At 45.2% G+C, this 25,610-nt stretch overlaps 2 protein-coding genes across 12 annotated transcripts in view; one reads left to right on the top strand and one right to left on the bottom strand.

Moving 5' to 3' along the window:
- Positions 1–18,325, top strand: part of atg7 (ATG7 autophagy related 7 homolog (S. cerevisiae)) — a 47,138-nt gene extending 28,813 nt beyond the window's left edge. For both annotated transcript variants that reach the window (XM_023799684.2, XM_072715553.1), the window contains exons 18-19: positions 2,040–2,162; positions 18,024–18,325. In XM_023799684.2, the coding sequence (XP_023655452.1) occupies positions 2,040–2,162; positions 18,024–18,056 (156 nt within the window). In that variant the 3' untranslated portion in view covers positions 18,057–18,325. The remainder of the gene's footprint in view (positions 1–2,039; positions 2,163–18,023) is intronic.
- Positions 18,326–20,182: 1,857 nt separating this feature from the next.
- The window catches only part of vgll4b (vestigial-like family member 4b), a 32,266-nt gene continuing 26,838 nt past the window's right edge, over positions 20,183–25,610 (bottom strand). For 7 of the 10 annotated variants that reach the window (XM_023799689.2, XM_023799688.2, XM_072715551.1 and 4 more), the window contains 3 exons: positions 23,628–23,847; positions 23,133–23,358; positions 20,183–21,336 (listed from right to left, as the gene is read on the bottom strand). In XM_023799689.2, the coding sequence (XP_023655457.1) occupies positions 21,089–21,336; positions 23,133–23,358; positions 23,628–23,847 (694 nt within the window). In that variant the 3' untranslated portion in view covers positions 20,183–21,088. The remainder of the gene's footprint in view (positions 21,337–23,132; positions 23,359–23,627; positions 23,848–25,610) is intronic. The other 3 variants (XM_023799695.2, XM_023799691.2, XM_023799690.2) reach the window with 1 other exon arrangement.

The following is a 25,610-nucleotide window of genomic DNA, read 5'->3' as shown; positions in this document are numbered from 1 at the left end:
TTAGGAAATATCTCGTATCGTTTCATGTTGCTCCCTTGGATTTTCAATAAAGTGCCTCAATGATTATCAATCATGCCTATCCAAATACCCAATTTGGATTACAAATTTCCTACAGGTTATTTAAAAGTAAATATACAGAAACATGTTCTTCTTCGGAAAGACATTTACAGTATGAAGAATACAAACCTTGCCCCCTCCAACAGAAAACGAGGGGGTTGGAGTGTGTATTTTACTATGAGACCATATGGTCTCAATAATGCTCTGGTTGGTTGTTGATGTCATTGTCAACATGCAAGTAATTAACCCCCACATTTAAGTGACCCCTACCCCCCCCCATATGATGGGGGTGCTTTAGTGTTGAAAGGGCCATATCTCACTCATCAAGGGGAGCAGTTCAGACTCTTCGGTTTTGGCTATGGCTCCGCTTTGAGCTTTTATTGCTATCTGTTGGAAGCCAGCGTAGCGGAACAGCCCTGTTTCCCTGCGTAAATATGGGCTGCTCTGCGCGGGCCTTACTGGTGTAAACATAATGTAATATGCCAGGGGGTGGACCAGCCAGCGGCCTGCTCACCTCCCCCCATCCCAGCCCCGGGTGTTCACTCACACATAAAAACGAAATAACTCTTCAGATCCTGTAATTTCATATAAAACAAGTTCAGTCAGCAAGGTCTTAGCGTTTAAAGTTTGATCATAAGATCTCCCCCCCCCCCCCCCCACACTTCATAAAAATAAGCTCTCCGTATACTGCCGTAGACCAATATTGCTAAAACCATCTGCAGGCAGATTGTGGTTCAGTAAGTGAAGATTGTTCCCTTAAAATTCATTGTGGTTAAACTTGATTTTTTATTTCTTAAAATAAGAAGGGTTTGCTTTAATTGCAAAATCCACTTAAATCTATCAGAATATTCATTTTGTATTCTTAAAATGGCTAGTATTTCAGAAATAAGCTTCCTCGGCCCGTCAACAATGGGAGATGTGGGTTACCATGGAAACCAAACAGTTCATCCCATGGCCGAATAGAGTCTGTGTGGTTTTTTTTTTCTTTCCTTTTTTGTCCGTTTTGTTTTCTTTTGGCACATAAAAATGGCTTCCTAGTACAACTGCATTTCTTTAGAATAAGTTATGGTGGGAGGGACGTGACACTTTCAAAAACGCCCCTGTGACAGGAGTGGTTCATAGTGACCGGTTTCCCTCCGGGTCCGCTCTCCGGTACAGTGTTCGGAATTGCAAACAGTCTGCCGTCGTACCCGCGGCAGCTTCAAAGCGTCTACTTAAGCGCCGTGAAATGATCTCCTGCCAAGAAAAATAAAAAACTAAAAAAGCCCACCTAGTTCCTCTAAACAATTAGCGAGAGATGGTTATGAGGAGTGGAGGGACGGGGGCCCATCGTGCCGCACGGGGCTTATATAAACCAGATGTGAACACTCCCACACTCCACCCTACCCCCGTGTCACGCCGTTTCTGGGGTTTATGGGCTGCATCAGTCAAAGCTTGGGATCATGGGATATGAGTCTGGAAAACATAATGAAATCTTGTAAAGGTTCCACTGCTTCTGTTTCCATGTTGCTAGGCAACGGTTAGTTTATGGCGCCTACCTCAGGACTGCCTTATGAATGCAGCTAAGCGACGTGGGACGTCTTCTCTGGGGTAGATGTATTGGATCCAGAATTTACTCAATGAAACATGTCAGTGTTGTGAAGCCACAGTTTGTTGTTGTTTTGTTTGAACCTGCTGCCGTTCCCTCCTGCGGGGTACACGGTGGTGTCCGTCATAGGGTTGGTCAGAAATTGCACACCAAACAGGTATGTACCTGTCCAACCGCCATTTTCTTTTGGAGGGTGTCTGTGATGAGATTTTGACACTGAAAATGTCCTCAGTGGGACACCATGTTCTGTCGTCTTAAAAGAAACCTGTTTTTTGAGTGATGATGGGTTTCTACTGATAGGTTCAACATCTGATGTGCAGCTGATGATGGTGATCATGGACTTTAGCGAACCAAAAAACTATAGTAATTAGTAATTAGTCCCCCCCGACCACAGGTACTGGATCACTATGAGCGAGAAGGCTTTGCGTTCCTGTCCAAGGTCTTCAACTCTTCGCATTCCTTCCTTGAGGACCTGACAGGGTTGACCCTGCTGCACCAGGAGACGCAGGCGGCAGAGGTAAGATTTCACCTGGATTGGCACCTAGTGGCACAGTTACAAGATTCTATAAATAGTGTATAACCATTTGGAATGCAGGTTCTGGCATGTTAGTTTGTATGGAATAATTTGACTGAATAATTAAGGTGATGATAAGATGGTAGGATGTTATTTTTCTTTCTGTGAATCTAGACTGACTAGTAGACTGACCTTGACTGCTATGGGAATAATGGGTTTGGGGAGACACCCAGATGTTGCTGAGCTGAGTACCCACTCCTGCCAAGAGGGGTCAGTCATTCCCGGCAGAATGTTTATTTATAGACTCTACCAGTTTTGGACGGTCTGTTTCAGTCTTCACCAGGACCTTAAATCAGAAAATGGCTGACAGATGTTTGGACTGGCGACATTTTAAATTCGTTTACATGTAGCCATTGATCTTTGTAATAAATGACCCGTTGAACTGGAAAACGTAATCATTCATTTGTAGCGTTATATTACGAGCCATCCAGAGACTATAAGCACAGTGTAAGAGATGTTGAACTTGAGTAAGAAAACCTTGCCCATAGTTACGTTCACATTAAACCGGCCTATTGTCAACATTTCATTTCTTGAAAAATCGCTCTTAGGACCAAATGGAAATCAATTTCTTTTTTCTATTACTTTCTTGGCTCACAAGACTCACATCTGGGTTTCATTTTTAAAACTTTGGAACATTTGAATGTTTTCTGACAACAGTCAGAGGTTGGTATACAGCTTTATTGAAGCTCTCACATGACAGATGTGACCTGGGAGAGGTTTTTTGGAACTGTGGGAAAATCCCAAGTCAGCACTCTTGTCTCTGTGCCGGTACCGGCACCAGCGGAAGGTTCTAGTCATCCAGGTAAGAGTGACCAGTGTGCAAATCAGCTTGTGTTCGGACTTGTACGGAGGTGTCAAGTTGAGCTATTGGGGATAAATGATTGACATGATTAAATACAGGTTATTGCTTCAAGATTGTGACCCAGTCTGCATAGTGCCTCTTGCTGTAAGTGATGATGATGATGATGACGACGACGACGACCGTGATGATGGAGTACTACTCTGAAAAGGTCTTTCTTGCAGAGTACAATGCAACAGGGCCATCTTGTGACAGTGACGCAGCCTGGTGACTTTGGAGGTTTAATGCCAGATAGAGTAGAGAGGTCTTGTGACAGCCAGTTTCAGGACTCCACATTTACTGGCAATTGGGTGATGGTCGCAGGCGGACCCGCATTGGAAATGATCTCCCATCCCAGTCAGCCCCCAGGCGGGCCCCTCATCTACAGGCCGTGTGGCCTTTCTGTCCGCATAAACACATCCTTCTTTTTAACGCGCTATTTGCTTAACAGCATGACTCACTCACTATGTGGAGTTGAACTCCCCCTATCCCTGCAGTGCCCCCCCCCCCCCAAGGAGCACCAACCCATCATGCAGCTCAGTTGAAATGTTCCCCCTCAGTGAGTTGACATCTAAGACTTAAAGTACTAAAACATCTTTATATTTGTACTGCTTTTCAATTCATTCTGACCAGGTACTTTAATGGGATCCTTTTCTCGTTTGTGTCCTTCCTTGAAATTTTGTCTCTTTTCTGGCACATGTCTCTCTCTCTCTTTCGCTCTCTCTCTTATTCTCTCTTGCATCTCCATCTGCAGTTGGGTAACCGATTCCCCTATCTTTTGGGCGGGACGTGGGTGAATAGCCAACAAAGATTTTTTGACCCCCGGACACAAAGGCTCTCTTGTTAATGTAGGGACCCGTGCTGGATTCTCTCCGCTCATGTCGGGGGCCCGTCCCTATCGTTAATAAAACCCCTGTTGTCTGGCCTCGATGGGCAGGAATGCTCTAATGTCGCGTTCCGTCACTCTGCTCGTGATGGGTCCCGTCAAGTGCTCCCTTCTTCGAGCTGTATGTGACAGGTCGGCAAATAAGATGCGTGCCCTGCAGCCCCCTTTCCCCTCCCCCCACCTACCCACCTACCTTCCTCAGGAGGAAGAGGAGAGACGAATACATTAGCATGGAATATAGTCTCAGGTTTGTGTCAATTTCTACTCATCCTGTGAAATATGTGTTGCTGGGGCATGTAAATGTTTGTCTATGTAAATGGTACCTAACAGGACATCCCAGTGTGTATACATCAATTCACCTCGTTTATTGTGTGTTTTTAGTTATATCCTGTAACTTCTAGTGGGGGGCAGCAAGAGTAAAGTACCACACCTAAAATTAAAAGTCTTGTTGCTTTGCAGGAACCTTTGAGACTCTCTCGTTTCAATAGACTTTAGGCTTTATGTGTAACATACAGGCCCTTGGTTCATGATACTATTCTATATTTGGGCGTTTTTACCAGCGAAGCTTCCTAGTACCCCTCTGGGCTGGGTTCTTCTGGAATCTTGCCTGGAGTTGGACCAGCTTCTGGGCTCTTCTCCAGCAAACTTGGGAAAGAGGCTGGTTAGACTCAAACGGACCCAAACCGTGCCTCTGCCTTCCCCAGCTGTACCATCAGAGCATGAAGTAGAAACGGGTCTGGTGCGTGAGGCACCGTGAGGCAGAGCAACCCCTCCAGACCTCAGTCTAAGCCTTTGTGGGTTTGTGGATTGGGCTGTATGCACTTCGGCCTAAAAGCGCTCCTGAAAAGTTCAGAAGCAGATTGTTATGAGTGGTTGCCTACACAGAGTACAGGAAATAGCAGAAGTTTCAGCCCACAGATAAATCTGTGTCCAGATTGCAGGTTGGTGTGTTTGCCTTTTCCTCAGGACATCGTCAGCCAGGCAGTATATAACCTCTGGGGTCCTAATTTGAGCTGTCCCTTATTGCCTGTGACACACGCCTCTGGCATCTCTGCTGCCTCAAAGTTAGAACGTGTGATGTTCAGAATAGCTCCCTCGTCTGAGCCGGCTCACCAACCTTTAGGATGATGCCCCCTCGTGTGTGCGTGGGTCCGGTGTTTTTTATTATTATTATTATTATTATTCACTTATGCAGTTTTCATAAAAAATTAATTATATTTTAGGTCTGACTTTGTTTCGTTTAATTGACTAGGACATGAAGGCTGTCCTTACCCCCCCCCCCCAGACAATATCAAGGCCTGAATAATACATGGAGAGGTAAAGTGACCCTGCAAGCCAGAGGAGGTGCAGCCAGGCCGTGCCTTCGGGGCTGCGGGTGGAGATCTCACAGGGCCTTTCTTGCCTTTCTGCCGCCGTCAGGGGTCTATACACAGCAGCCCTCCATGGCGCCATAAAAGATTTATCCCCATAGTCGTCCGCAGCGGGACGGTACACGTTTCGGTTTTAGGTTTCAGCTCAGGACTATTATGTATCCGCATGCACTTGCGCCCAGGGTTTCGAGGGAGCTTTTATTCATCCTCGCACCGCAGGGGCGCCTCCGCATGTCCCGCCCATGACCCGCTGCGTATAAAAGATCGGCAATTAATAAATAAGGAAGGGATGCGGAGTGTGACGTGTGAGGTGGAGCCGGGGTGGCGGCAGGGGCCCCATGCGCGTTTGTGGCGGCCCTTCACGATGGCGCGGCTCACGGCTGAAGCCCCGAGGGCGGGTGCCCCATGGCGTGGCTGCTCTGTTTGTGTGTCTCCGGTGTCTGTTTGCCCAGCACACAGAAACGGGCCGATGGCATCGTTCCCAGGTTTTTGTGTGCTGTGCTCTGCCAATGATGATTTTAAAATCTTTTTTTGCTAGGTTAACTGCTGTGGACTAACGTGATAATTCAGAGACTTGGAAAGACTGTGATGCCAGATGCCTGCACACCAGAAAATGCTGGCTACTGAAGCTGCTGTCTGTGTCTTAGTTAGTCGACACCATTATCCAAAGTCATGTACATTCTTTTCTTTTGTTTTTTTTTTGAGAATGCAGTTAGCAATTAGTTAAGGGTCTTTCTCAGAGGCCCTTCAGTGACCTAGGGATTTGAACCAATCAGAAGCACAGCTTCCTAAACCACCAAGCCACATAACCCCGCAAGTCACCAGAGTGATTTTATTCATTATTAATTTATTGCACCACCACTTGATATTAAGGGTAGAACCACATAAACGCAGACTCATTGATTGAACCTTTTTGGTAAATGTATTGTGATTTAAGAGTAATACTGGGACTACTCGTGATGAAGTGCTGTCTAAGTATTATGGCCCTATCGTCGCGTTTGTTTTGTTATCCAAGCAACTTGGCAAGTTATAACAAACTCGGAAACGTGCATGGGCTGTGCTCCGCATTGTCCCAACCGCAGGTAAGTTTCCCCCTAGGATTTGAGGGCCCTGCGGCAGTTTGATTCAGCCAGAAGACTGTCGAAGTTAAGTACACGGTGTGGTAACAGGCTCGATTAGTATGGTGCTGGAGGAGTGAGACACAGGGACAGATGTGTCCACTGTTTGAGTCAGGCCGATTTCGTAACTCCAGGGTGCTGTTCGCTCTGAGTCACTCTCCGCTCCCAGTAGTTAGTTGCCGCAAAGTATGGCTTCTTTTTTTTTTTTTTTTTAATTGACCCAAAACTCCATGGGATCGACGTGTCAGTGCAGCCAGCCTGTCTTTAGGACCTAGGCCTGTGAATTATAGCCTCCACGATAAAGGTTGACAGTCCCCATTACTCTGTTTTCTGTGGATTCCCCTTCGTAAAAGTTTTTAAATTGCTATTTGTTGGCTTGTTTCACTTATTTCGTAATCATAATTCTTTTTTTCTTTTTTTTTTTCTTTTTTTTGCCTGGAGCAGCTTGTTAAGGGGGGGGGTGGTTGGTGTGGCTGGTTCGCAGCCGCCTGCTCAGCCAAAGCAGCCAGACCCTGAATCATAACACGGAGTTGGGGGGTAGTGGGCAAGTTTCTACCGGCAGGCGGCTTTTGAAGGCTTCTTTGTGCTTTATTCTTAAACAGCTGTCTCTTTAGTCTCATTCTATGCACCTGACTGGGAACTCCGCCGGTCCTGGCCCTTCTGGATGAATCTATCTCCAAACTGATTATCCACTCCAGGGTTGGGGGGGGGGGGACTGGAGCTGATCCCAGCCAGCTCAAGGCAGGGGAGTTCACTGCGCTGGGTGACATGTCATGAGCTGTTTCGTATGAAAGAAAACTTGCATAGCAGATCATGTGGACATGCACGACCTACAGTAATAATCACATGTGCTTAATTCTCTAGGAGGTGACGTGTGTGTATTTGTGTCTTACACTCTTTACATGCGTCATGGCATTTCACGTCCATTCATTTTATTTTATTTTATTTATAAAACAATTGCAGACTAAATTAGGGAGCTGTGACCAAATCTTGCTTTTCAAAGAGATTTTTTTAATGAGTATCCCGGTTTGTCATACCTTCCCTTTGCTTTTGTTTTTTGTTGTATTCCTAGTTATATAGCCGCTTTTTGAAACTTGAAACCACCGCCAAGGTTCTGCAATTGCGTAACACTCAGGATGAGGCTTTGGCCTGAGGCGTCCTCAACTGTGTCACATGTCACGTTAGTGCCGGAGGGTTCTGCGCGTTCTCACGGGGTGGCCGGGCCTGTTCCCTGAACCTGACCAGAACATCCCAAGATGACCGGGCGTTGCTTCCTTCCGGAGGGTGACGACCTCGTTACTGCCAGGTGGGGCTTCTGGCACCTTCTCTCCTTGCGCCTGGTGGGAAAGGGGGCAGGGGGGCGGATGTCCTGTCTGCCCATCCTATCCCCGTCCCATGAGTTTCACTTTTCGTTTTCGCCGGCCTGGCTGTTGAATGCAGCTTATTGTTCAGTATTTCACTTGCTGTCATTTTTGTGAATTTTTCTCCCCACTTTACAGTGAAATACCTTAATAAACCGAGACAGACCCTCCAGGTTAAGTGGATTGAGTGCAACCATTCAGTAAGCAATCCTGTTGCCCATGATGCGTCAGAATTTGTCTGAATTCACACCCAAAAATATATAGCATGTCAGCTTCTGACTCGCTCCTCTGCACATCATTGTGCTTCTCTGTGTTACAGTAAAGAAGCCTACTCTGCCCCCAAAAATAGACATTGGGCAGTTGCCACAGTAATTATCATTTATGTCTGAAGTTAAATCAGCGGTTTCTTTAAAGTGACAATTTGATGGGCATAAAGATGCCAACTTGTCATAATATGACTAACCTAACACCCCCCCCCCCCCCCAGCATAGGCTGGATATGCTTATGAGAGCTAGCTGGTTGCACAACATGAAAGTCAATGGCTGTTTGATTTTATAAACCAGCGTTGTTCATCACAGCACCTTGGGTATCTTAAAAACAGTGAAACCCTATAAAATCATTAAGCTGTCTTTTACCCGTTGCTGTACATCTTTTCCATCTGTTACTGTGTGCCTTCGTTACTCTTGACAAAGGCCCATTGTTTTCATTTCACTTGGGTGTAAGATTTCAGTAGTTCTCACCTGAATTACAATGATCAGAGTAATTATGCACATAATCCCATTGAGTGGCAAGCAGCTAATGAGTGCAGCTGTTCTTGATTTTTGCCTTGAATGACATATATAGTTAGTCAGTGTTAACCTTTATCAATGTTTTGATATAGGGATGAAGGCCATAATGTTTTAGGAAGTCATGCAAGATATTTGAAGCTTGTATGTTCATATAAACTCTTATGTTGATTGCTTTACCAGTTTTTTTTTCTTCCTCCAAAGGAATGTTTTGTTAATCTTAAGGGCCAACGGAGGGAATCTGTGGTCTTAGCTATTTCTATACTTGGAAAATGACGGCCAGTAGGACGTGACTTATGCTTTCCATACTCCGCCAACGTGCCTGATCAGCTCTCTGGGTTTCGCTATGTTTAGTAGATCCATCCACAAGAGACGAAAGGCTGATTTGTGAACCGTAACAGTCCACAAGCTTGGCGCAGATGTGTTGCAACGGTGATTTCCTCATATGCGAACACTCAGGTTGTTGGAAACCATAGACACACTATGTATTTGGTGGCGGGGGCGGGGGTAGGGTGGGGGGTGACTGTAAGTTCCTTAGTAAATCTTCAACAGTCTTATTTAGTTGCCTCAGACCTGGTTTATGGCTTAAAACAACAGCAAACCTGCTTTAGCCTTGACTAGTAGTCGGCTGGCAGTTCAGTGATGGATGATTTTTTTTTTTCTTTGAACAATCTTTCTGTTTATAACGCTCAGTGTTCAGGAGTTTGGGTTCTTGCTGTACTTCCTAAGTAGATGAAACTTAGACTGCAAAGTAGATATGCAGAAGGTTCCTCGTATAGAGATCTAGGCCTTCATCTCTTTTTATTTATTCTGGTCGAATGAGGAAGGTCAGAAGCATGGCGTCTTTTCTGCGTGAACATTGAGCTGAGGTTTGAATACAGAGGAGTATAACTTTGGATGTGTTTGGCTTGATATGTAGGACAGGAAATGTGTCACTGGGAGAGAGCGAGACGGGGGGGTTGGGGGGTAAAATCCAGCCAAGTCAAGGCAAGCAACCCCTCCATCCAGAGTAACAACAAACCACAGCTGTAGCCTGCTAGGCTACCACACCCTAGAGAGAGCGGCATTTGTTTTTCTAGCTGGTATTTGTGTGGATCCGGTGTAGAAGGAAACAGCCTGTAGGAGCCGTTCCTCTTTGTCCATCTTTGCGTCTGTTCACAGGCCGAGCCTCAGCCATGGGCCGGCTGATGGGATTTCGGTTTGTTTGCGATACGGAGATGTTCAGCCGCGGTGTGAAGCGGCGTCCCTCCAGTGGGATGGATCCGGCTTTGTGTTGGGGCAGAGACGGGGGCTGGTAGATAGTAGCTGCTGGAGGGTTGGACCCGAGGGCAAGTCAGTAAATTAGGGGCCCCGGAGAAGGGGAAAATCCCAGACTGGTGCGGAAGGGTCTGGAAGCTTTCCATTTCAGCATGAATTGCTGAGGCACAAGGGTGGATCGAAGGACTTGCTATGGGGAGGAACACATGACCCGTATGGGCCCGGAATACTAACTAAGCCCTCTCCCCCCGTAGTCACCTTCTGATGGCTGGTCTCTCTGTAGATACTCCAGGTGCAAATCTCACCCCATGAAAGAAATGGAAACATTTCTATCACTTTATAAGTTTAACTATGGTATTATAGGTCATTAAACAATAGAAATATTAACGGGCCTTTACCGAAGCTCTGCGGGCATCCTGAAATCCACACCTGGCTCCCCATAACCACTTCAGAGAAACACTACATGCGTTCTTTTTTTTAGTTCGTAACCCCACTTGTCTCTGTGAGCACTAGAGGCGGAGCTACTGGAAAGTGGACTGTTTGTTGTGTCCAGCTGCATCCAGCACAGTATGTTGAGGAAAGATTCATTCATTGGGCACTTGGTCTGAAACATTTCCAGTCAAGATTCTCAGTTTGAATAAAATCTGAGTCAAGACTGAATGTGAAGTGTTGCCTCTGTACACTGCAGATCATTCTTGGGTGAATGAGTTGCAAATAGAGATGCTGGTTTTATTTCGGAAACACCACTGGTTCTTGATTTGCATCGATTGTTAGGAGGCGGGTCGTTCTCCTCTGATCATTCTTGTTGAGCTCTGTTGTTGAGGATGGGCTGCATCAGGCCTGCACGTGACGGTGAGGAAATGGAACTTTGGAAGTGGGATCCAGCCCGTCCCTTCCTGCTATTCTTCTGCCTCGATGATGTATAGCCAGTTCTCTGCAGGCCTGCGGCGGTCACTCAAGAACGTGGTGAAAGCCCGAACCGGATGATCTCACGCTTAGGCCACATCAGCACAGCAACCCAGGGCTGGGGCCTTGTCTTGTCTTGTTTTGGCTGTGGAGAAAGATGGCTACTGCTGGGCTGCGAAGGTGAACTCTGTAGGTTGCACGCCTTCGGAGAACAGCGACAGATGACATAATTCAGAGCTATTTAAAATTTGCTACATATTCAACACAAGGATGTTCTTTCAATGAGGTGACATCCATCCAGCTCATTTATTTGTAAATGAGAAACGCTAAGACTTCTCAACTTTATTGGGAAGTTCAGTGCTCTTATTCTTTAATGCCTTTTGTCTTTCCCCACAATTAGGTGAAATTAAGGCAGTTTTGAAGAGGGATTTTTACAGACACCTACCTCAGTACTGTGGTATCTCCATCAAAGATTGTGTCCCTGTTCAGGAGCACACTGAATATGTATAGTTGGCCGGCAGAACTGAGGACTTGCACATTAAACGTCACAAAGCCTCCCTTTGTTGGAAGATGCTTGGAGCGACTTAAAAGGATGCCAGAATCCCCTTCACATACTGTTTTGTGAAGCTTGTGGCGTTTAAAAGTACACTTTGTGTTGAGAGACGGGGATTGAGTCCATTAACTCTCGGGCAATTTTGGGCTGTGATGCAATGCCTGAGACACAGTCAGGAAAGTGATGCCAGCCTTGTCTGTGTGTCAGGGGGGCTTGGGGGTAGGCGTAGCTAGAGATCAGCCGCCTTGGACCAGCCTGTACCGGTGGCGTCCCGGCCACATCCAGCCCCTACTAGATGGGACTTGCCCTTCCTGGAGGAACTTGAGTTGCCCCGTGGGTGTTTACGCAGTATAGCCTGTAGCGTCACCTTCCTGTAAGGGTTTTGGCACCGTGAACAAAGACATTGTGACTTTGTGGAGAGGAAAAGGCAGGAAAGTCCACAGGAGGGAAGTTTAATCATTTGCGGCAACGCCGACACACTTGATATCGTTTGCTTAATGAGACACGCTGACTAGATGCGTGATACTTCCCGCTCATACTCTATTGTTCCCCCTCTTGATGACTGCGAAGCGTTTTCAGGATGAGGGGGGGATTAAAGGGCTGGGTGCCAGTTGACACAGTCTCAAAGAGAGATCCACACACCTGTGCAGTCTGGCTCTGCTTTGCTTGGCTTTCTTTTTACTCACACCCCTTCCTCTTTGGTTAACCACAGTGTCGCTCATTCAAAGGACCATCTACAGACATGCCTGGTGAACATGAGTGATGTAGGGCTGTTGTCAAACCCAGGGAGCCCGGAAGGTGGTACGCCAGCTCTGACACAACCCCCCCAGCAAAGGTTGAACACACATGCACGCCTCTGTGCATAACTGCAGGTGCACGCAGAGCAGCATGGTAACACAAAACACACTCCACGTGCACCACGTAACACACCCCATGTGCACCACGTGTGTGATCAGGGGTATGTGCCGACTCCTAATTCAGACAACTCAGAATATCTTGTAAACACAAGGTCACCGTTCGACATGCTAGAAGGTCAAGCAGACCTTGAAAGTGAAGCAAAATAGTTGCCATCTGTGCTGATTCAGACCCGGGGGGTGGGGGTTCATGTTGGATGTGTGTGTATGTGTGTGTGATGAATGGTTCAGAAAGAAGTTATTTACTAGTGATGACTAACCCTGGTCCTCTAGGGCAGATTTTAAAGAGTATGTCATCATTTCCTGTTGACCTTGTGGGGTGTCAGTCCTTTCACCAGTGCGCATCATGGAGACGAGTGTGTGTGTGTGTGTGTGTGTGTGTGTGTGTGTGTGTGTGTGTGTGTGTGTGTGTGTGTGTGTGTGTGTGTGTGTGTGTTTGTGTGTGTGTGTTTGTGTTTGTGTGTGTGTGTGTGTTTGTGTTTGTGGTCGGTCCCAGGATCAGTGTTATGTTTTAATTCAGCTAGGATCACTGGTAAATGCATATGTAAGTAGCATATTTAAACCCTTTTTTGTGAATATAGTCTGTAAAATGTTTTTCGGTTTAAGATCTTTATTCAGTGGTAATTCATAATTTTATTGATGCCAGACGGCTCATGGCCAACGAGACACTGTCACGTGTATTCGCCAGTCACTGTAATCGGTGGGAAGACGGCCCAGAGTGAAGAGGAATTAGGGGGACCGAACGTGTCTCTGCTAATTAGGCCAGACCTCAGGTCTCCAGCCTTCACCTACAAAGCTAAGCAAGATGAGGAGCACCTCCTGGGCTCCATTTCCACCTCTAACTGCAAGATATCGCAGGGCTGAATCCTGCAGTAATTCCTGAATGAATGACTAGAGGTTACAGGCTTTGGACAGGTTTAATGATGTTCAAGCAGGAATTACCCTTCTGACTTTTTGGGCTTTCACTGGCTGCTCCATCCCTGAACCCTCTGTGAAGCCTTTCCAAGCGGTGAACCTCCTTCCCATGTGTCCCTTGGCTCCGTGTCTCATTTGTACTTTAACCGATTTTCCTTGAACTCTCCAAGCATTGTGGGAACCTTTTTCCCTCGATCATTGGTCTTTTCATACAGGTTTACTTGAGGATGCTCCCCCTCTTTTTGTCTCTGTCCCACTTGTCTTGCTGAGAAGCAAGTACCTCAGCGTGACATAGAAAAGCGTTGTCGAGGATGCGGCTTATCCGTTGGGTAAAAGGCTGACATCCCTCGTTACAGCTCTTAGCCAGTTGTGGAAGTAAGCCAACATGGGATATGATCTCTTTGGGATCATAGGCTTGATTCCAATCCTATAATATGACCAACACATCAAAGTGATTGAGGAATTTGGCCTGGTCTGTTAGAATTAAACAATCAGTACTCTGGTTGTTATGATTGTTGTTCAGGTTGGTAAGAGTTGTGGCTATACTGTAGCTGTTACTTGTTGGTTATTGAGGTAGTTGGTAGGTACTGAGGTTAGTGTAGGGTGTGGTTGATGGTAGCAGCAACAGGGAATTAAACCACTAGTCTCGGAATGTTTTATATATATATATTTATAATGTGTGTGTCAGTTTTACGAGAAAAGATGCATTTACTTACTATTGCTATATCATGCTTCAAACAAATTAGTAAACTTTCTCAGATGTCCTCTCCTAATCCCAAATCTGTGTTTCCTGTTAAACTCGTTTTAGTGACTAAGATTGTTACTTACAGACAAAAATTAGCTGGTTCAAAAATTCCAACAGCACAGTAATCTTGGCTTTGGGGGAAAAATCCACTCATGAGCATGAAGTGATCTGTATTACGCGGTTACCAAAAATCCCAAGCATCTGCAGTCTCCTCAATGAGACCGTAGTAACTGTTTGGCTGGTTTCAGGTTATGCAATTCTCCCTCACTCTCAATAAAAGATCATGTGAACAGAGCTCATTTTGCAAACAGAGTTCGAAGAGCGCTTATTTTTGGCACTGACTCAGATGTTGAAGAGAGTTGTTGCTCACATCTTTAATGATTGCTAAGGGGGGAATGCTGTTGTTTCACTGGGTTGGGCAGTATTTCTGTTTCCTTCAGTTGCTTATTCCTAGTACGGTAACTCTCATGTGGAAGAGTAGTCTGTTCTTGGTGAGGATAAAAAGGGAGGTTGTTGGCCTGCCATCCACATTGCAAAATCGTGCCTAAGCTGAGCCGGATCTTATCAGCTCCTTGGGAAATCGTGAATGGGGAAGGGTCAGCACAGGCCACTGCCTCAGAATATCTGTCTGAGAACTTTCTTCTTTGAGCCACAGTCAACAGGAAATGGATTTTTTTTCGGTCAGAGGCTGGAAAAGTCTTTCTGAATATAAGACTGAACGAATCTGGCCTAATGGAATCAGAAAAATCCCACTAAGTGCTTTAGAAGCATGTAAATAATTCCTGATTCTGCTGTCCCGGAAATACAGAAAGAAATGCTGGATCAAAATTAACAATATGATCAAAAAGGACGAAGAGCAAAATGGGGCTTAGCAATGCTAACTCGGAGTATATCAAAATCCCATTCAAAATGTCTAATTTTTGTCATCTTAATATGAAATGAAAACCAATTTAAATAATTTGACTTTCATTAATCCATGGTAACCTTTAAAGTTATGGGGGGTACATTCCTGAAAAGGGCCTGAAAGTGGATGAACCAAAACACTTTTGTTGGCATCGTTTTAGTGGGGATTGTACTTGGTTACTGAGGGAAGTCCCAGAAGGTTTGTTTGTTGCACAGTGAACATCTGTTTAGAGAAAACAATGAGCAATGAGGTGACGAGATCTTCTTGTTGAAACCTGCAAATCTAGGGGGTCGTAAAAAGATTTCAGCGGCCATAAACATATCGCTGAAAGCTGTGAAGAAAATAGTTGACAGAAATAGTTGGAGGTTATCTGAAACCACCAAGATGTACCAGGTGTGACTGTACGGGGAGGAAGCTTCCTAAGGAGACTACTAAGAGGCCAATGGCTACCTTAGGTGCTGCAGGGTCTCACAGCACTCCATTCACATAGCAACAATTATGCATGCGCTGCACAATTCTCAGATGAGAAACATGAAATTTAAGAAGAATCTCAGCCTTCCTAAAGCTGTAAAGATGTCATGTTGGGGGACAAGCTCATTTCTAAGTAGTGGGTTCTCTGAAGCCAGGCCTATATCTAATGTCAAGCACCACAGTGGCAGCATCACGCTCTGGGCTGGTTCTCTTTAGAAGGGACATGTGCTCTCCTCTGGATAACAGGATCATTCATTTTTGCATGCAGAGATCTGCACCTGTTGCCCTCTGCAAATGTCAAAATCAGTCGCTTCAAACATCCTGAAACGAAAAGCTGATATCTGAAACAGTGGAGAGAATTCTGATATCTGCTCTATATTAAGCTGGAAACAAAACGGTTATATGTATTAATTCTTTATGCATTACCAGAATAGTTTAAAAGGACCGCAGGCTAAGCTGCAATTTCAATGATGATATATATAATTATAGTATGAATGTCTCTTGAAAAAGAAAGCATGGTAATCTTGCCAAAAACACGGAGGAGGGGGGTTGCCCTATGATGTCACATACTTTTTAGTGATGCTGTTAGATATTTTATATCTATTTTATAGATAAGATATTTTAATCAGTGGTTTTTGACTTCCAGAATGGTTCTTGTATCATCATCCAAACAAATATAAGTTTGCATATTTAATGCAAAACTATTTATATCCATTGGTGAGATTGTGTGTATTGTGTACCCTGACATAATCTGCGAATTTCGGGGACTATATTCTGTCTTTGCTTTGTAAGCCTTTGGTGTTCAAACTGGGCATTAAAGTTCCATGCTGGAACCTGACCTTTTTCCTCAAAAATCAAAAGTCTAATTGCCTGTAGATGGAGGCTTCTTATATGAGTATAAAATTTTAATTCAGGCATTGGTTTGACTAATAATTTAGTCTGGACTTTAACTTTTTCCTGTTTAATGTACAAATGATAACTCAAACCAATAAAATAAGAGTAGGTTTTCTTAAACTTCTGGGCATTTTTTTTTTTTTTTTGGAAAATTAATCCACGGGGATAGCAAACCATAGAAAACAGACATGGGGAAGCGGAGGGGTGAAGCACTTTAACTTTTTGTTAATGATGTTTACTTTTTGCTGGTGTGGTGATTTTTAATTGAAATGTATTGAATCTATTTAAAGCCATCACATTAATTTGTCTGCATGAGCAATGTATAATCAAACAGCAGAGTGCAGGCCTTATATCAGATAAGCGGGATCGGTGTGTTTGGGTTTCTGGGTTAGCGTTTGCTTTGCAGCTGGTTTGTACCCGGAGCACCAGGTGAAGGACTTGTACTTAATAATGGCTTTAGTACGGTGATTTTAGGTATGAAGTCGAGTGAACCATAGTTCACCACATGGCAAAACACTGAATAGTTTTCCAAATAACTACCCATTATCCCCAATGCCCAACACTCGTACCGTAAGAGCAGCAAAGATGCATTATACTTCTAGGAGGTGCCAGCGCTGCCCCCTGCAGGAAGAAGTGAAACACATGGATTCCGGGGGTCTATCAAAACCAGTGTTTGCTCAGTGGGATTTGGGGGGGGTGCACACAATGTGGCCACTTCCTATGGAAAGGCTGTTGATCAGAGGCAGGCCGCCCACATTCAGGAAGTACGCCCCCCCCTTACCACCACCCACGAATCTCAGGGATAAGAGAACAGGAACGGCATTGACTCTGACTGGGTTCCAGCAATTGTCTGTTTTCCATTTGCAGTTTGTCTGATCGTCAATGCCAATTAGCATGTGAATTGTACAGGGTGAGCTAGTGGGGGCAGAGCCTGATCTGCTGCCTAAATATTGGTCAGAACGTGTCATAGATGCACAAGGACATACCCAGCAGTCTCTAATTTATTACCCAAACCAAAGTAATGGCTGATTTGCAATTCAGTAACTGTCACACTGCTCAGCGCTGGACTGACACCTCGGGATAGACAATGTGGTCAAATGGATACAGTGACAACAATGCTTTTCTGATGAGACTATGGAGTTCTGTTTATACACTATGGGTTATGGAAAATGTATGCAAACGATGGGAAAATACATGATTAGCAGTATCGTGTAAATAACGGCACATTATGACTGTGGCTAAAGTATTGGGCTGCTGGATTTGAGGTTGTCATTTGATCATTATGTGTATGAATTCACTCGCTCCTGCGCCGTCCCAAACCCACATCCGAAATGTTCTGTCGGCAGCAGGGCTAACAGCTGCGCCCAGAAAGGGATTTTGTAAGCGATCCTTTTACAAAATGTACCATTCCAGTCCAGAAGCCTCTCCGGCAGAGTAGCTGGTTCTCATGGGCAAATGTACATTGTCTATCAGGACAAGCCTGCGATAAAATACTTTAATGGGCATTATATACAGCAAAGAGAAACGCAGAGTTGAATGGCCTTCTTTACCTACATGAGCAAGTAACCAGGTATCAATGGCAGCACCATTGAGATGAGCTTGTTTTATTTTTCCAGTGTGGAGTTTAATTCAGTGTCCAAGGACCATAGGCGTTGTACAGATTGTGCTGACGACAGTGGGGTCTGTCCTCACATTCATATTTTTTAATGAAAAGGTTGCTTTCAATGTTTATTTTCTATGTATTTTGGCATCTTTATTTTTCTTGTTTTTGACAGTGGAAACTAGAGTCAGACGGACGATGTTGGAAATGAGCATGCCGCATGCTAACAGGGAGACCTGCGTTTAAGATGTATGATTAATGTGCTCCTTTTCACTTCTTCTGCCTAGATCTGGGACATGAGTGATGACGAAAGCGTTTAGGGCCACGCAGGGAGCATAGAGGGAAGTGAGAGCGTCCTTTACAGCTCCGACCAGCGTTTGACTCTGCGGAAGGGAGGCGCTCGACCCAACGGCCCGGTGCTGCTCAGGAAAGGCCCACTCAGATCTGCACCAGGACTTTATTCGGATATTGGTTGGTGATAAGAATGAACAACAAAATGCAACTTGGTCAGCGCAAGAAAAGTGTGCCTACCTAAAATGTCATACTGCTTCATTAAAAACTGGACATCTCTGTTCATTTATTAAAGCCATTCCTATTTCATGTGAATTTCATTCACACTACAGAGAAATTGCCTACTGATAGTCATGATTTACCATGACTGTAGACCTCAATGTGACAATGCTCTCTAGTTGTAGTGGTTTCCTCATATTTTTTACAGACCATACCATGAGACCTGACCCCCCCCCCACCTGCAAAAAAAAAAAACAAAAAAAACACTAAGTTGTTTATGAACTGGTCCCTTTGAGCAGACATTTTCCACAAGCTGACATACACCCACATGGCAACATTAAAATAAGCCACATTTAACTTTCATCTGTAGCTTAACCTGCCAAAAGCCTAGAAGTGATTGTTAACAGGCCAGGGATCCAATGTTGTGCGTTATAAATACAACGGGTAGGAAAGAAATTGCACACGGCACAGTGATTTAAGAGCACTTTATTGTTCTTTAAGGCTACTTTTAAGTACAAAAAGGTGGCCTGCCAGAACCTTTTTTTGCACAAGGCCACGAAACAAGGGTATAATACAGATTTACAAACCATTTTGAGCATCTAGAAGTCCACCATTGATGCTGATTCCAAGTGAATAAATGGTTAAAAAAAAATAAAAAATCTGGAAGCACAGCAAGTCTTCCGCTGATCTATTTAAATATGGTCATGTTTTCAGCACTGTACTGGACCTGAACGGTGTGGACGCCCATCTCAGGTCCGTCATTATCAAAATGAACACTTGTTCTGACGACTGACAAACACCAGATCTCATTATCTGTGCTCTGTACTGCTCTGAAACCGCTCAGTAGCCTTTCAGCAATTACAAATGAGTGGCTATATTAACGCAGTGTTTAAAGAATAACTGTGTTCCTGCACTTTTTAAAACCTTAAAACAGACAACTCTACAAACAAAAAAGATCAACTTTTTCTTGAAAAAAATGCATGATTACAATAAAGGATAGGGAAAATTAAATAGCTACATATCATTAACAAATTAATTGTTCCTCAAAAAATACCTACGATTTTTTTCTCTGTACATTCGTTACGCACAGCGTAATGATGGTCTTATAGTTACCTATATAAAAAAAGTTTTTTATTAAGTGATTTTCCTACAGTGTGTAGGGTATTGTATGCCAAGCAGAAAGAATGTCCTACCTACTGAACTGGTAGTGAAATGGATACATGACAATGGTGGGATCATATTCAGGAGCCTAAAATTGACTTTAGCTTCTCTTTTTCATCTTAAAAGGGTTTCCAGAAAGTGAGAACTAATTCTGTTTAAACCTGTATCCAGATATCAAACGAACTATCTAGCAGCGAGCCGGTCAATTTCTCCATGGCTTAATGAGTCCGACGAGGGACAGGTGATGGAATGTACGAGCGCATGACTTCCGGACGAGGCAGACACGCTTTCACCCAAACCGCACTAGGCTCCACTTCCATGTTACCCTCTTAGTTTTCAGTTAGTAGGTATTATGGGGGGGGGGATAACACCTGTACAAAGTTCCCTATAGGAGGAATGTACGTTGCGTTGATACAGGTTGGGAAGTAAAAAAATTAAATAAAATTGCAGCCATTTGCTACATGCAAAGTTGTTTAGAGTAGATGGAACAAAAAAAAATTAGGGAGATGGTCGACACTCAGGGTCAACCAGTCTACAGCTGAGTAAGTATTTCTCTTATTCAGTCATGCAAAAAAAAAGCTATAGCATCCTGTACCACGGATTAACATTACATTGACTTGTTTATGTATAGTAGGCCTTTCCGGAGGCTATCCTCTGTCGCTGGCATCTACCATAATGGATATCAAAGACAAAAAAAAAAAAAAATTATATATATATATATATATATATATATATATATATATATATATATATATATATATATATATATATATATATATATATATATATATATATATATATATAGAGTACAACTGTACCAGCAGTAAGTATATCTAGGACTGTTACTGACAAAAATAAACTAAATCTGAGGAAAGGCTAATAGTATTAAGATTGAAATGTCTATACATTAATAGATACCAGCTATTTAAAACATGCATCAGTAAGCACTATTTTACCTTTCCAAACTTATCTATGCAAACCACAGTGCTTGGGGGTGGTGGGGGGAGAGACAAAAAAAATATGTAACTATAAAATGCCCATTTTCAGAGTGATGCAGTCGAGTTGACAGCACCAGCTGATGTGGGGATAATACAGAGGCAGAACCTAGCAGTCAGAGGCCAAGGCCCGCCACCAGCCCCAATTTGCCAGGATGTAACAGAATGTGACCAGCTTTACCACAACTGTGGGCAGTTTGCCCACCGAACACAAGGCCAGCTATGTGATGCGAGGCAGATGGGCAGCCTCAAACCCTTGGCCCAATAGTGCAATGCAGCCTGGGAATTTTTGAGATTTTGAGACATCCAACTACTAAACAAATGGGTGGATGGGGCGAGTATGTGGGTGGGAGGAGACTAACGGCCGGTGAGGGGAAGGCACTGGGAGAATGGCTTTCCTTTAAGGGGGTGGAGGGTGGTGGGACAGATTTGCATCAGAGGTTTCTTTGGTAACAGAGGCAGGTGGTAGGAAGCTATGAGATGCAACTCCTAATATTAAGTTCCTGCTTATTTTATCATGTCGTCGGGCACTGGATAATGCAAATGCCAAGCACGTATGCAAACGCAAAATAAAAAGTTAAAATAAAGGCCAAAAGCTCCTGCCCTCTCCATCCTTATGTACACAACTATCTGCTAGCATTGTTCCGAGCTCAGCTGAGGGAGGCGCGACGGGCATGCGCTGCCCTTCAGGACGCCACAGATGGGGAGTGGCTGTGGTTGACCATGTGGCTGGAGGGGGACGATTCAGGGCTGCTGCCAGAGCTGCTGCCCTTGGCCTTGATCTGCAGCCAGGTCTCGCCCAGCGCCTTGGCGAAGTGGTCGTCCACCGAGCCTGTGATGGACACCGAGTTGGTCACCGGCTCCGGTTCCTTGTAGTTCTTGCCCAGGCTGCGGCGGAAGTGCTCCTCGATGACGGGGTCGCAGGCTGTGTTGGCTGGGGGGGTGGGGGGTGTAAGTGTCAGCATAGGTCTACCAGTGAACCAGTGTATGAACCGCTATCTTCATGATAGTGCTGTCAAACGATTAAAATTTTTAATCAGATTAATCACAGGGTTGCTGTGGATTAATTTCGATTAATCACGATTAAATACCATTCATTTTCAATCTATATTAATCACATTTAATTTTACATGAGCAAACCGACTCAAGAAAAAAGGGAATATATATGCACTTAACATGTTTATTGAACATCTTGAACATGAGTCGGATGTATTCCATCTGCCACAGAAGTGCAATACCATGGACCCATATCAAAAAGCAAGATTTTTTGTTTAGCCGGACAACTTGTCGGATTTAAGGTACCTCAGTTTAAATGGTCTTTATCTTCGTTCGCTTACAATTAGCACGAACTACCGTAAATCCGACAAATAATCCAACTAACCATGAAGTCCAATTCTAGCCCGGTTAATTGCCATTGTTAGCAATATCAGTTGATAACACATTACGTGCGGTGCTTTACATATAAAACTCCGTAGCAACACATCCACAGATAACTTGGACGGTATAGCGTGCGACCGATTTAATGAGCCACAAATGAGAAGTAGTACTTAAACAGTAAAACTACAACTTTCCCTTCTGTTGCTAAAAGGCGCAGCCATCTTGGATTCTGAACTCGGGATCCACTGTGCTGCTCCGAGATCTCCGAGAAACGGGACCGTGCATGTCGTTACTTCTGACTTCAAAACTCCGGAATCCGACTCGGAATACTAGTTCCGAGGGCAAATGGAACACACCAAAACTGCCCAAAATGGGTTGACACAGACATTTCAGGGATTTTGAATCATTCTGCGCTGCAGATGGGTTAATTGCGTTAAAAATTTTAATCAGATTAATCATGATGATGGATTAATCCGCGTTAACCCGTTAATTTTGACAGCCCTACTTCATGATGATAAATTACAAGCTAGTGGGCCTCATTCAGACACACAGCAGTACACAAACCCCGCGTGTGCCGATGAGGGTGGCGGGCGTCTCCCTCACGGCCAAGCCGGGGGCCCATCCAAGAGGGCCCCCCCTCCTCTGAGGCCTTTAACAGCAGCTTTAAGGCACAGCACTCTTCCATGGAGCCTTGAGTATCTCAGAGGGACCCACTTTATTTCCCCTTAAGCTGCATAATAAAACCACACTTTTTTTAAAGCTGTTTATAGTCTTATTTCCAGTTCTTTTATAAAGTTTGATAGTCTTTGTGGGTAGCTTATGGGAACCTTTACTGTCAGATTGGTTCTCGGACCCACACGCCTCTATCCTTAGTGAAAAGAAAACCCGGCCCCTGTGCATTTTCTGAAGAGACAGAATTGGCCTTTGTGCTAATGCCGTGTTATTCATCATTAATTATATTTCTTCCCCCGCCCCCTTACATAATACCTTGACAAGTTGGCTGCCAGACTGTATTCATGAGAACAATAAGTTCCCCCCTCCCCAAAGGGGGGGGGGGGGGGGGTTAAACAACAACGCACCTTTCAGCAGAAGACTACAAAAGACAGCCAGGAATCACTACCTGTTGCTCTGATCATTTAATACGCTTGGTAATATGGAATTTCGCTCTTAAAGCAGGTGGACAGAATAAGAGCGGCTTTGTGCACAGCTAGCCCTGCGGGGAATCAAAATGACTTCACCCCGTGACCCTGGACCAGAAGTCCAAAAATCCCCACTGGCTACTGGGTCTTGAGGCCTCCAAGACATGCACAACGGTTACGAGAAAAGCTGAAAAAGCACAGAAACCCAAACTACCTTCTTCCCGTAAAGGCAGTTCAGGTTGCCAGATTTTTCCACATGTAGGAGCATAGAGGGACTCCCCGGTAAGGATTCGAAGTGCCGGATGTTGGGACTCACTGTTGGGCGGCCTTCGGTAGTTCAGCAGCATGCTGGACGAGCAGCTGGTGTGAGTGGCGGGGCAGTGCGACAGGTTACAGTTGCGGTTGTTAGCAGAGGCACAGGTGATGACCGAGGGGCGGTTCTGAAACAGCACAGGGGGCAGACTGTCAGATGGACCGTTTGCTGTGGACGACTTAAACATAAAGTGCAAAATCTCTGAAGGAGAAAATGAAATTGATCAAATCAGGATGCTGAGGCTAGTAAGACTGGCATTCCTATTCCCAAGCTTAGAAATAAACTGAAGGGCAGCATTGATAAACACTAGCCTTACTCCCTAAAATGAGGGAAGTTATGAAGTGTCCCCTAGAATCCTGACCACACTCGCAGGATCACAGCGCGGTCATGGTTTACCTGCTGACGCTCCACTGCAGCCACGGCGGGCGGAACGGCCACAGTACGGACGGCGTCCACGTTGTTTTTGGTCAGTGCAAGGGGCTGGTCCATTCCCAGGCCGGACAAGTGGCTGTAGACGTTTCCATGGAAACTCAGATGCGGCATGGTGGCGCGCTCCACGGGGCTGCGGCTGCGATCCCGGGGGTCCTTGCGGAAATCGCCATTGGTTGGCTTCCCTCTGCAGGACACAAAGGTAGGTGAAGGCCGTGTGCATTAGGTGGGGTACAAGCTCAGACAGGGCTGCCTCAGCGGGTTCGTAAACACGCCGCGCTGCGTTAACAGGGGCATGTGCAATCACTGAATACGGGCTGATAAGCCCGTTAGCGGATGGGCAATGGGAACCTTGGATTAAAGCAGGCGAATTTGGGGAAAGCAGCCCCAGCAGAGTATATTCTTTCACAAGCCGCAATGAAATAAACATTCAACCCTAAACAATGATCGACCCTAAAGGTGCTCCAGTAAAAACATAGTCAGAGGCCATTCTGGATCTTTCCAGGAAGACTCGTCTTCTGGGCCAGCCAACATCGCAGGGGCTGGACAATGGACCTCTGGGTCCTGCCTTGGAACAAGAGGAGGACCTATGTTCTCTAAAAGCCGCATCCCATCGCCACAGTGCAACACAAAGAACCCTGTGTAGGTGAAACGGTGGCAAAGCCCACGTGGGATCTGATTATCTGAGGCTGACCTGTGTGCACTGCCTGTAGGCCGGAGCCCATGCCTCTTTGGTCGACCGTCACACGAGGTCAAGATGTCGATCGTTGAACATGGTGCCACAGTCTTCTTCATCTCTGAGTAAGCTGCATGAATTAAACCACTGAGCCGGTGAAGGAAGTCACCGCAAACCCTAGGGTTCTAAGTTTATTAACAGATACTACACGTGCTGTAAACCAAATCCCGGTCACGGTAATCTGAGTTGGAGGAATGACAGAAAGGTCGCACGCGCGCGTACACACCCACACGCACGCCCGCCCGCCCGCACGCGGTGTCATCCCACCAATAAACGTGTCTTTGGGTGGGAGAGAAAACGGCTCAATTTGCAACACTGGGGCCTGCCAGCTCTGGCACTAGGAATAATCTGTTGCTAGGCAACCAGACTGGCAAGGGAAACGTGGGGCACATGATTCCATCCTCCGGAAGCGTTCACCGGGCGGGCAGGAGAGCGGACACGCCGGCTGGCGGCCCAGGCTAGCACTACGCTGGAGGCCATTCTCCTGTGCCTACCGCCACCCTCTCTTGCATTAACTCCATTATTTCAAACAGTCAGCTGCAATCTGTCTGCTTGCTAGGGGCGCTTATGCTCAAACTTCCTGGAGAAGACTGCTAGAACGCCCCAGATGGGGGTCAAGCTGTCACTCCCTTACAGCCACGAATGGACAAAACCTTCCCTTGTATCACATGCACCATTATACATGGGAGTTGTCAAGAGAGTATGTTAAATCCATAGACTGAATTAATTATACTCCCTATCAGTGCTAAGCAAATGCCAACATACAAACAAAACAAAACACAAGTAGAGAGAGCTGCATAATGTGTGCCCAGGACAAAATAAACATCCTAACAACAAAGCAAGCTTCCCCCTCGCCAATAAACACTCCCCCACACCATATGAAAATACAAGAAATGTAAACAGTCTGAGGTAACCCCACGATCACCACTGCCCCCACTGTCAAGCACAAATGTCTCTCTTATTTTTCTGTCGTGTTAACCTACTTAAGCTCTCAGGACCAGTCAGAACACGCCAATTCAGTGCAAGACAAAAGTTAGGTCTGTTTTTCTCCCCAGAGTGCATTCTCTGGATCTTGATTAGTCTAAAAAGTGGTGGGGAAGGTAAATGCAAAATACTAGGTATATAACAGCTTACTTGAAATCATGAGCCAAGTATACCTACTCTGGCATGTTATTTTTGCAATGCTTGAGGTTTAGATGAGGCCTTTATAAGCT

Source organism: Paramormyrops kingsleyae, chromosome 8 (genome assembly GCF_048594095.1).
Source record: "Paramormyrops kingsleyae isolate MSU_618 chromosome 8, PKINGS_0.4, whole genome shotgun sequence".
Lineage (NCBI taxonomy): Eukaryota > Metazoa > Chordata > Actinopteri > Osteoglossiformes > Mormyridae > Paramormyrops > Paramormyrops kingsleyae.
Note: the sequence above shows the minus strand (reverse complement) of the source record. Positions and strands in the feature narration are given on the sequence as shown.